The 11900-nt window shown below is 44.0% G+C and overlaps 1 protein-coding gene across 1 annotated transcript; it reads left to right on the top strand.

Annotated features, from left to right (window-relative positions):
• Positions 1-7747: 7747 nt before the first annotated feature.
• On the top strand, positions 7748-11236 carry LOC146831127 (uncharacterized). Its single transcript, XM_085604103.1, has 3 exons — positions 7748-8252; positions 9061-9120; positions 10709-11236. Exons 1-3 carry the CDS (start codon positions 7967-7969, stop codon positions 11131-11133), a joined length of 771 nt encoding a protein of 256 aa, XP_085460229.1. The 5' UTR covers positions 7748-7966; the 3' UTR covers positions 11134-11236.
• Positions 11237-11900: the final 664 nt, after the last annotated feature.

An 11900-nucleotide genomic window follows, 5' to 3' on the forward strand; every position in this document is an offset into this window, starting at 1 on the left:
CTGTTGTTGCTGCTGTTGATTATTTCCTTCGTTCTGCACCTGTTGATTTAAGGATTTACTTTCATTACTTACTAATGGTGGATTAGGACACTCCGATCTCCAATGCCCCAATTGGCCACAGTTGTGACAAGGAAACTTTTTCTTCGCTTCCTCAAGACTTCCTTTTCCTTTCCCTGCATATCTAGGTCTATTCCCTGCATTGTTTCCTGGATTATTTGCCTGTTCCACTAACTGTGCTTCCTGTCTCTCCGCAACTTTCACTTGTGCCCACATTGCTTTCTCTTTCAGCTTTCTTTGTTTTGCTTCAATTTCATCACTGAAGTATTTTGCATGTCTCAGGATCTCATCTACTTTCTTACTCTGCCAATCCACTGTGTGCTCACGAATTCTCTCACCAATTTCAGGTCTAAGGCCATATACAAATCTGTATACAAAATGACTCAAATCTTTGTCACCCAGGTGTTCATCTCCACTGAATTGTTTAAATGCCAGTATCAGCCTCTCATAAAAAGCATGAACTGATTCTTTCGCTTCCTGTTGTGTTCGATCTATCTTTACCCAGTCTGTCTCTTTTGCAGGTACTTTACTCTTCAGGTATACCATCACCTGATCATACTTCCTCATTACCTCTGGATCTGGTGCCCCTGTTCTTGGGTCTCTTGGATATTCCTCAGTAGGCCAACTCACAACTATTTTACACTCAGTCCACAAGTCTGCTGGAACAATTATATCAAACAGACTATTCAGGTCAACCCACAGCACCTTTGACAATTTCACAAACCTATCTACCTGCCTATACCACTCGACGGGCTTTTCTCTCAATCGAGGGAAATCATTCGTAAATGATAAAATATCCTGTCTGGTCCATGGAACATGTACATATCCTCCTCCAGGTATTTCTCTCATAGGATAATTATCCACTGGTTTCTCCTTTTCTCTCACTGGAAATGCTGAATAAGTTGTTCTATCTTCAACCTCATCTCTTTTCTTGTACCACCTATCCTTCCACTTTTCAACATCACCCCATCTTCGCAATAATGCTACCATTTCCTTAATCTGTCCTGTTCTACCAGTAGCATTCAAATTTTCAATATCCTTCTCTGTAAAATCCATCCTGTAAGTTCTTTGTAAAGCTTTCACTTTATCAATGTCAACTCCCTGTTCATTTGCTATTGCTCTTAGCCTGTCATGTGTATTTCTTGCTCTCCAGGTAACACTCTTGCACATAAACATTAGTTCACCATCATGATGACTCTTCAGAATCTCTGTTGGAACTGTTCCTGTAACAAGCTCTTCTAGTTCTACACGTAACTTAGCTACATCAATTACTTGTGAATCTTTATCCTTTTTCTGTAGAACCTTCATCCAATCATTCAAATCATCAACTGTTATTTCCGCAGTTTTTCTCACTGGAACCACTCTCTTTTGCGGTTCTAAAATTGGCATCCCTGAACAACTAGCTTCACTAGCATCCAATATTTCACTACATGTGTCATGTCTTGACTGTCTCAGGTCACTTCTTTCTGCTCTTTTGCCTGAATCTCCTGAAGGACCAACTGAATTTGTCAGATTATTCCCAACATATGGAATCACCAGTCCATTCTCACCTGTCCTCTGTTTGTCAAACACAGGCATAACCGGACCTATTGTTACAGGCACCGTAACAGCTTCTAGATTCTTCGTTAACTCCCTAATCTTCTCTGTCAACTCTGTTGTAGTTCTGGCTAATTGTCTGGCATTCTCATCAAGGTAATGATCACTTCTTACCTCAGGTGTCTCATTTTCTGTCTCACTAACACACACTGTATCTCTTATCGGAGAAACAACTGGTGTACTTTTATCCGGTTCTGGTCTATATGGAGGTGGTCTCTTGTAAATCATGTCATTCAAGACCTCATCCTCATACTCATTAACTCCATATTTTCTTATTTCTGACTCAGGAACCCTTTCTGCTCCTCCTTCAACTGTTCTCATCGGATATAATCCCTCTGACATACTAACATCTCGCCACCTTTTCATTCGATCATGATGAGTCTCACGATCATGTCTCCTCCCAAACATATATCTATAGTACCCTCCAGATCTTTGTTTTTCTCTCTCATGTACTTCCTCTTCCCATTCCACTAAAGCCTCGAACTGTGTAGGTCTCGGTTTCGGGTCAAGACATAGCATCTTTTCCCGTAAATTTCTCAACACGGCCAGATTAAATGAACCATGTTCTGGAAATGCTAGAACACCATCTTCTTTAGTATACCTAACCCAATTCTCCAACCATATACAGGTATGAAACCCATGTCTTGCAGCCATGAAGGATGCAGGTGTTTTCGGTGGAGGTAACAACTCACCCTCTCTTGTTTTAACATCTTTATCCTTGCTAAACCACTTTTTAATTTTACCAAAAAATGTTTTCTTCTTTTTCTCTTCTTGGTAATACATTTTAGCGTTTACAAAGAACTCTCTACTCTTTCCGTATTATAAATATACAATACGAATTTTTCAACCAATTGCAGCGCGACTCACACTAACGCACCAATCCTGGAACGTCTACGTCACTAAATAGCCCTTCCAATCCTTGCGCGGCTCACACTAACGCACCAATCCTAGCGCGAGCACTATTCTGATCTACCATCCAATCAGAGCGCGGTCTTTCTGACGTCAACAGTCGCTGCAGTCGCTTGTCTCCTGTCTTCTGTCACTCGTCTACCCCTCCTTTACAAAATCTTTTCAGTAGACTTCGTGTCAAAATTTCTACAAAATCTATTAGTTACAACATAAAAACATCTCCATTGTCTGCTTCGCTAACCACAGAATAGTAAAAGAGAGTCTATTTCATAAGAGATCTTTCATTGACACAGTAGCACTTCCTCTACTCTGCCTTACTAACATACATTCATTAACTGTTTCCTCTAGGACTTGTCCAAAGAGTCTTACAATCAACTAAATGTACAAACATTCACGCACATTCATACAAGGAAATATAGTACATACGCACAGAATCCTGCTTCCCGAGAACAGACAATCTGCTCCACTACAGAATTATAACATACACCAACTAAGCAAACTTTCTTTGCCCAGTTCTTCAAACAAGCTCAGAGAATACCTATTACTTCTCCCGCGATAAGCTTTAACGGAAATCCTTACGGATCCCTGGGACTTAAGACCAGAGTTTCACAGATAACCTTCACTATCATACACACTCCTTATATACCAGAAATATCTAATAGTAACATACGACGATGTCACTGATTCCGAACCCAGACAATGTGACGCGCAACTTCAATTGTCAAACGTTATTCCCCAATTCCGTCTTTCCCGAGAGCAGCATATACTTCCCTCTGCCCTACTACGGAACTGCTACAGCTTCCAAGTTCCAGAAGCACTACATATAACTCAACATTACGACTCCAACATATAGTATTAGTACATATACCAACATGAACCAATAATCAATAATCAATAAAAGCAATCTTATCAGATCAAGACAATCATCAAAAACCATCAATCTCTGCTACCAAATTGATAGAGATCAGGGTGTGTATAATATTCCCACTACCACGGATAAAGTAATCTCACAGTTACACGCACATGCATACATCATACGCTAGGGCCCATTTCACTAACATACGCTCAAATACTCTACCAGCAATAAACCTGTGGAAGGAAAAACTCCTAAACACCCTGCATCTATACCGAGGTCGATAAGACCTGGTTTTTGTGACTGTCCTTAAACATAATCTATACAACATATACAGCAATAATCAAAAATGTAAACCAACCCAATAATTGACAAGAAAGAATATCCAACACCATGTTTAAAATTATATTGCTTTATCTAAAATTAGTCAAAAGAAAATCAGTCAGAGTAAATCATTTCTCATAGTTACCTATTCTAGCTAAATGTCAGAACGGGTCAGGACAAGTCTCTCGGTAAATGTCTCTCAAGACGAAGTCCTTTCAGCATCAATCCTCAGCAACGCAGATTCGGTACGCGGCAAAGGCAAAATGGCAAGTGGCAAAGCCCTCTCTAGGCTAACATTTCTTATAGTTTCTAAACAATAGAAAGATACATTGGAAACATACAAAAAACTGTAATGTCCGCCGGACCTGCTGAGCAGAGCGAGAAGGAAAGGATGTAACATCGCTACATTTGAGAATCTCCGCTCAGGAAAAGTACACATAATGAAAACTACGGAACAGGAACCAAGAAAATAAAACATGTATCATATTAGTTCTACTTTTCCTCGGCAATCGAGCTACAGTTCAGAGCTTCTCTCTAAGGCTCCTTTGTTTCCCAAGGCTGCCAAGGACACTTTCATTTCACTTGGAGATCTCCCAAAACTGCTGCTGTCCTCATGGAAAGTTTTTCAAACAAGCAATCAAGGACCATGGTCAGTTAACTTCAGGACCATTTCCAGCAGGGGTCTCCCTCGTCACAGTTTTCATATCATAAATCACAGCCAGGCTCACAAGTCGGCCATCTTTTCTAGGCCATCATAGGCCTCAATAGACCATCTTAATTAAAAGAAACAAAAACAACGTTACCACAGCATAGTGATTAAACAGTGTTAACCCCACTAATACCCTTATGTGTATGCATTTATCTAGCACTTGCAACATAGAAAAGCATTAATTCGGAAAGCGTTTTGTGCTCAAAAATAAACAGCACATAGCAACGTTTAAACATGAAAACACGCACGTTATTTTTTAAACAGCACATTTATGCGCACCCACGTGTAACTCTCTCTTGTTAGGACAAACGGATTGATTAATATAAACGCACTTGCACAAGACAAATAATTAATTATTAATTATTAATAAATTAGTACAACGAATAGACATGCCAGAGCTTCAAAAGCCACTGAATTTTCAAACTGAAAACTCTGCTCCAGCAACTCAACCTATGAAGAAAGTATGTACACAAGGCCGAACGTGGCGGTGGTGTGCTGGACGGTCTGGAGTTTGCAGAGCACAGACCTGTCCATGTGGGCACATAGTGCATTTTCGTTGCCCAGCCTGATGGCAATGACTGCGTGGGTGACTGCCCTACCTGATGGGGGGTGGGAACCATGTGGAGGTCACATGGAGGATGCAGCGGCTGTCGAAGCAGCTGCAGGCCACTGCATAGACCTGTTTGTTCATGGAGAGGGAGGAGTCGAGGACGATGCCTTGGTACCTAGAGTTGTTGTGGGGGGGCTGCCGAAGGCGGTGGCCCACCAGGTGTTGTCACATGTTGATGGGGTTATCACGAGGATGAGGACTGATGTCTCCTATTCTTAGAGCCCCCCCTGCTGTCGATCATCCATGTTGCAACTTGCTTCAATCCTCCCTGGAAGCCCAGTCTGGTGTGTGTGTGTGTGTGTGTGTGCGACTTGGTGAGGGAGAGTATGAGCTTGGTGTCCTTGTAGGTGGTGATGTCTAATGGTTCCCTTCATGTAGCTCCATTTCTTTTCCAGGCGTCTGCAGATGCATCTGTCATCTTGGATCTTGTTGGTGACCGAGGTGGCATTCATTGCACGCTGTATGTCGGAGTAGAATAGTGGGGCAAGTGTGAATGCGCAGTTGGAGATACATGTGTGGAAATCCCAGGCAGCGCTGTTGGTGTTTGGTGCAGCAGTGTGGGTGTTGCTGTTGGAGTGTACCAGCACCTTGGTGACCCTGCTCCAGTAACTTTGTGTGGACCGGCTGTGGATATGGGTGTCTTGGGGTTTCTCGCTGAGGAAGTGTACGCAGTGCTGGTCACTCCATGGGAGTTTAGTGGTGTCGATGAAGTGGATGCAGTTGCCACATGCGAAGATGGGGTCAAGGGTGTGCCCTGCCTTGTGGCTCAGTGTGGTGAAGAGTTGGGTCAGTTCGATGTTAGCAAGCATTTGCCAGAGGGTAATGGATTTGGAGTTGTTGTGGTATGTGAGGTGGAGGCTCCGCTCAGGAATGAGTACATAGCCCATGGAGTAGATGGCATGGCGTGTGATGGTGTTGATGGTGTTGGCAAAGCGTTACTGGCCTCTGTGGGCCCTGCATGTGAGGGTGCCGCTGATTGTTGCCTTGTGGCAGGCCTAGATCGGAAAATGCAGATGTTGGGGGGTGGTGAAGTTCTTGCGGCAGCAGCAGCAGCAGAACTGAACGTGAGCCATGTCTGGTGTGGCCTATTGGCAGTTAAACGTTCTCCTGGCGTTGACTGCGAGGAGGGCAGATGAGTGGTAGCGCTAGACGTCAGGAGACCCAGGGTCCCTGCTGGTGTTGGTGTTAGGCTTGGGGACATGCGCAGACGGGCTTGACATTGTTGCACTGTTGGAGTGCCAGTGATACAACAGCGCAGCGCACACAATTAAATAGGCTTGGGGGGAGGTATGAGCAGCTGTGAGGCAATGTAACCTGCATTGATGCTGGTCATTTGTCAGAAGCTACACATGGCTAACACGAATTCCAAAGTAGCACAAATCACTCACCACAAAACTATTAACACTGCCAACACAGCATGCATAACTACTAATGGACACATCTCTCCATTACATGTTACAGGTGATCAAGGATATGCACTCTCCCCATGGCTAATGACACCCCTCCGTGCCACTAACACCCAGGCCCAGAGGCAGTATAATTTGGCCCTCGGATGTACCAGGGCCATTGTGTAGAGCACATTTGGCGTGCTGAAGTCACGTTTCCGGTGCCTTGACATCACAGGTGGCAGACTGTTGTATAGCCCAGAAATTGTGTGCAAGATAATCATAGCATGTTGTGTAATGCACAATATAGCTGTACGCACCAATGCCCCATGGATGCACCGGGCGATGCTCAGGATGATGAGGAAGATGAGGCTGGTACAGCATACCCCACAGTTTCAGCAGCAGGAACTGCTCGAAGGAACCGAATCATAAACAATTTCTTCACCTGAGCACGTCACATTGTGACAGTTCTTACCCATGATATATCTGTGCAAAATTACCCCAAGCACAGTTTGTGCAAATAAAAAACACCACACACATACCCTGTGCGCATGTTTCTCCTCTGCATAAGTACATCACTCTGAGAAGTGTAAGTTTAACATTAATTTGTGATAATATCACAATTGTAATTTGATGGTGGGTATGGCACCTCTGTACGGAGATGCTTTTTATGGTGTCATTTGTGCAAAACTTTACTTTTTAGGGTGTCAATTGTGGTACTAAATTCAACTTTTCAGCGTGCCATATGTGGCAAAATATGACATTTAGGGTGTTTTATTGGGTGAACAATTAATTTTAGGGTGTCATTCGTGGTAAAATATGAATTTTAGGGTGTCATTTGGGGTGCAAGATGAGTTTTAAGGTATCATTTGGGGTAATATATGAATTTTAGGGCGTCATCTGGGGTAAAATATGAATTATAGGATGTCATTTGGGGTAAAATATGAATTGTTGGGTGTCATTTGGGGTAAAATATGAACTTTAGGGTGTCATTCGGGGACTCAAAACAAGCTTTTAATTGTGTTTTTTGTGCTCTGAACTGAAATTTTATCTAAGACTGTACATCTGTGTAAGAACTTGCACGTAGCGTGCAAAATCTGCCCGCATTAACGTTAACGCGATTTTTTTTCCATACTCGTAAGCCTTTACTTGCAGATTTTCACTGCTTTGTCAAAAAACGGGCCGCAAACACACAGGATGTCTGCATGCTTCCTGTTTACTGGAGGAGTGCTGTGCACGTTCACTTTCACTTTTGAGCACATTGCTGGTGATTGTGGAGAGTGCTGGAGGTGTTTGGTGTTGTGTGGTGCAGATTGGAGATTTTGAGAGTGTTGCCTGTGTCGTGTGTCCTGTCGATAGTGTCTCTGTGAAGTGTGGTGTACTTGTTGTTACTTGTTTTATTGTCTCCTCTCCTCAATCTTGTCGGGTGTTTGTCTTGGGGTAGTTAACTTTCTTTGTAGTTGTTGGGGCTGTTATGTTGGGTTTCTTTCTTTTTGGCAGTGGATTTAGGTGCGTGAAGGGAGATGGTGGGTGTGGGCAGGGAGAGCAGGATGCCTGAGGGGGCATTGGGGGCCTTCATATGGCTCATAAAGTTTTACCTGCCCTTGATGGTGGAGAGGGGAGGCCGTATCCTCTCCAGATATGCTGTCAGTGTGCGTAAGGTGAGGTGGGAGCGTGTGTGGGCGCAGATGCAGCGTGTATTTGGAGTGGACCGGACTGTGCGCCAATGGGAGCACCACTGGCAGGATTGCCTGGGCCGTGAGGGTGACCTGTTGGACCACCTTGGAGTCATCGTTGACCTACAGTGTGGTAAGTTAAAACTCTAAATCTAATTATTAACACTGTAGCGAAAACCCAAAAATGCAGTTAGGGAAACACTGGTGTCCAAGTGCTAAGATGTCACAGAGTGAGGCGGGAGACGTAATGCGTTCCCGCATAACGTTGGCACATCAGAAACACAATGCTGCATCATATTCACAAGCATTGGTGCAGGTTTGTGTTACCCACTGCGCTGGCGCAACACTTAGCACTGTAGTGCCAAGGCTGGCACCCTGGTTTAATTCTGCGTGCAGGATAAAGATTGTTTGTGTACAGGAAGGGTGACTGTACATGAACAATCCAAGGCATTGTTACTGGGACCCAAAGGGAAGTGTCAAAATGCTGTTCTCATAAATTGTGGTACGTTAGCTGCGCTGCCCTTGTACATAGGCTCCGTGTGACAATGTGTGAGATATGAACTATTCCTCAAAGGAAATAGGACATCTCCAGAGTGTAATACATCACCAACATCTGTGAAACAGCCTTGTGCGATCTGCAGCGTAGCAATCGTACACAGAGCATGTATAATATCATGCTGCGTGTAGAAATGGGGCCTTGTGAATGTGTCACACAACTAATATGTACACGTTTGCTAGCATCATTGTCTTGTTTGGCCCGACTCAGATTTCACAGGTCTTGTGTGAATAGCAGGCAAAGTAGACCCAATGATGTAGCCAACATGAAAAGTAACAGTACAGTTACGGAGCTTTTTCAGTTATGGTGATGATTTGTATGATTAATATGACACGTGTGATTTCACGTCTGATTCCAACACATATTTCTTTTTTATGTCTCACAGCAGGACGACCTCTCATCACACAGGGGGACATCGACACCATCCAGGACCCACACGCCACTGGTGAGTTTGGACATCATATATTGGCATAGTGTGGTGTCATGAATGTCTGGGTCAAGTGATCAACGTTGTAGTATGCAGTATAAATGTGTGTCACATGTACCTTGCCTACAGTGTGATGATGTATTGTGAAAGTCAGAAGTGTGTACAAATCTGTAAGTGAAGGTTGAGCTATGCATTTGTCTCCCAGTTGTAACTTTGCACATCCCCAGTCAGTGATACACATGGAAATTAGGTCTATGTGTTCTGTCACAACAGCACATGCATGTGGATTACAGAGCGCACCGATAGGAGAGGAGACATGAAAGTGGTGTTGCTGATGAGTATCAGCAGACATGGAATGCATGTCCATCCTTGGCTGAGATGACTGTGCAAGTGGGCCCGATCATGCAGAAGGGGGCAATGGTTTTCAGGTTGTGCGTGCTCAGACACAGGTTGGCACTGTGATTTCACAGGTATGCTGCATACCAGCTTAACAGAAGTAGCAGTGCTTAGCTTTGAGCTAAGCATATCAATGGCACGTTCCCCAAACACCTAGCAAAGATGGCCCTATGTATCGCGTTGGCATGTTTGGCCACTGCAATGGTGTTGTCAAGCTATCTCCTTGGTGTCATTCCATGGTCGAGTCTGGCTCAGGTGTACGAGCCCCTCTGTACGAACTGGTGACATTACTTCGCATGCTTTAGCTCTTCATTTATTGCTGTACCATATATCTTACAATGCAGGGCTCTACAACGCTATGAGGAAGCAATATTCATAAGAACACAATAACCAATATGACTCCAGGGTGCCGTTACAATGGGGAATGCATTGTAACACTTTGCGTTGTAAAGGCCTGCGTAGTTGAATGTACTACGGAGTGATATTAGTGGATCCAAGCCATGCAAGATTGACAAATTAGAGGAAACAACGTTTCCCCCTCTCAGCAGCAATGTGCCACCTATTGTGACGTAGTATTGGAGAGAGGGCCAGCGCCTCATGTACAAGTTAGTGTTCAGCCACCTGACGTGTTTCCATGTGTGCTGCATGATGCAGCACAGATGAAAGTGTGACTAGGGCTGTCCCAGGATTGCTCCTGTGCAGGTAGGGTAACCTTCTTACACATTAACAAGCCCTCCTGCACACAGACACCCTTGCACTCTTGTGCAAGAGTGCCTGTATTTGCGCTGACTTGATGAACTGCAATCAGTCGCTGGGGGACACGCAGGGTTGCACATGAGCATTGTACATATGATGCAGCACTGTGTTACAGGAGAGGATGAGGGTGGTGCTACACATGGAGGGCTAATGCCTCCCACCTCCGATTCCTTGTATATGTCACCCTCAGTCAGGGTATATCATAGCACCATCATTTGACAATGACAGTCTAATTTGGTTGTGATTGTACATGTCCCATGCCATGCACTGTCATGTCAGTCTCCCCAGCATGTAGTCACTGATCCAGGATTCAAGATTTCGTTGTCCAGGTCACTCTTTAACTCCACATAGTTACGCTAGAGAGTAGGCTCCCATGTTTAAGTGATCTTGTATTCCAGATTTGAATGGAGAACATTGACATAACTCACAATTTCCCATTGTTCATATTTTACAGACAACATGACGCCAGAGGAGTCCCACACCTTCCAGGTGAGGAAAGACCAGTACCTCCACATAAAGAATGTAGCGAAAGGGAACCACAACATGGCACGGAGGTATCAGGAAGACCGGGCAGCTAGGAGTTGGAAGTCAGTGCCCAAGGTTGTTACACGTGGCAGACGGAGTTGCACACAGGCCATCCCAGGCCCCTCTGGTGTCAGTGGTGGGTTCCAGCGTAGACAGGCAGTGTCCCATCCCCCTTCAACACCCCCCACACAAGGGACAATGCCACCTGCACCAGCAGATCAGGTGGTGCCATTCACTGTGCGGGACAGGAGGACATTGTTGGACAATAATGTTATGCTTACGGAGATAAGGAGGGAAATGGCTGAGCAGACCAGGCACATGGAGGACCTGAGAAAAGCCCTGGGACTCCCGTAAAGACTGGCCATGTTGAGCCCCATCCCCCTCTTCTCCCTTCCCTCAATGTTTTATCTTGTCTTTTAGTTAGTGTTAGGTAAGTATTTCAAGTGTTAGGTAGTGTAGGTATAGTTATTGTTAGATTTTAAGGTAGTTTTAGATATTTATTATTATATAGTATTTGGGGAATAAGTTTCCCTTTCCTTTGGGTGTGGGGGGGGGGGGTGATGTCTTTGTTATATATATATATTAAAAAAAAATACAAACAAATATATCTTTGTGTGGTTTAACTGTGTAATTAGTATATGTATAGCTTAGATGTCTTATTAGTGTCTCATCATGTGCCTTAAGGATGGGAGGGGCGCTGATGTCTCAGATATGTTGTTGCGTGTTTAGGATTAGTTAGGGTAGCTAGTTTAGGTATTTAATCACTTTTTTCTAGTTAGTTTAGATTGGATTAGTAGTAGAAATGATTAGGGTTAGTTTAGGGTATTTAATTTTTGTACTTTTATAATAAATGGTTACTAGTTTACATTTCTTCTTGCGCTTATGTCAGGGTTGATGTGGTGGAGTGTGGCTTTTTCCCTTGTATGCAACTCATATCATCACTGGACAATCCTTTGAATGTGCAATTGTTGTCATGACATGTTACTTAGCAGGATGGATTGTGTCAGGATACCTTAGATGTGTGCACAGTAAACTTGCATGGATAACAGGGTGGCAGGTAGGATTTACGGCATAGTTTAGGGACAGTAGCTTGTGAAGTTCAACATCGAAGCTGCTCCCTC

This window comes from Triturus cristatus, chromosome 5_1 (genome assembly GCF_964204655.1).
Source record: "Triturus cristatus chromosome 5_1, aTriCri1.1, whole genome shotgun sequence".
Classification (NCBI taxonomy): domain Eukaryota; kingdom Metazoa; phylum Chordata; class Amphibia; order Caudata; family Salamandridae; genus Triturus; species Triturus cristatus.

Bases quoted from the DNA above. Each gene is read 5' to 3' on its own strand.
- LOC146831127 (XM_085604103.1), top strand. From the start codon at position 7,967: ATGGTGGGTGTGGGCAGGGAGAGCAGGATGCCTGAGGGGGCATTGGGG. The intron at 8,253-9,060 runs GTAAGTTAAAAC...TATGTCTCACAG, and splicing joins CATCGTTGACCTACAGTGTG to CAGGACGACCTCTCATCACA. The intron at 9,121-10,708 runs GTGAGTTTGGAC...CATATTTTACAG, and splicing joins CCAGGACCCACACGCCACTG to ACAACATGACGCCAGAGGAG.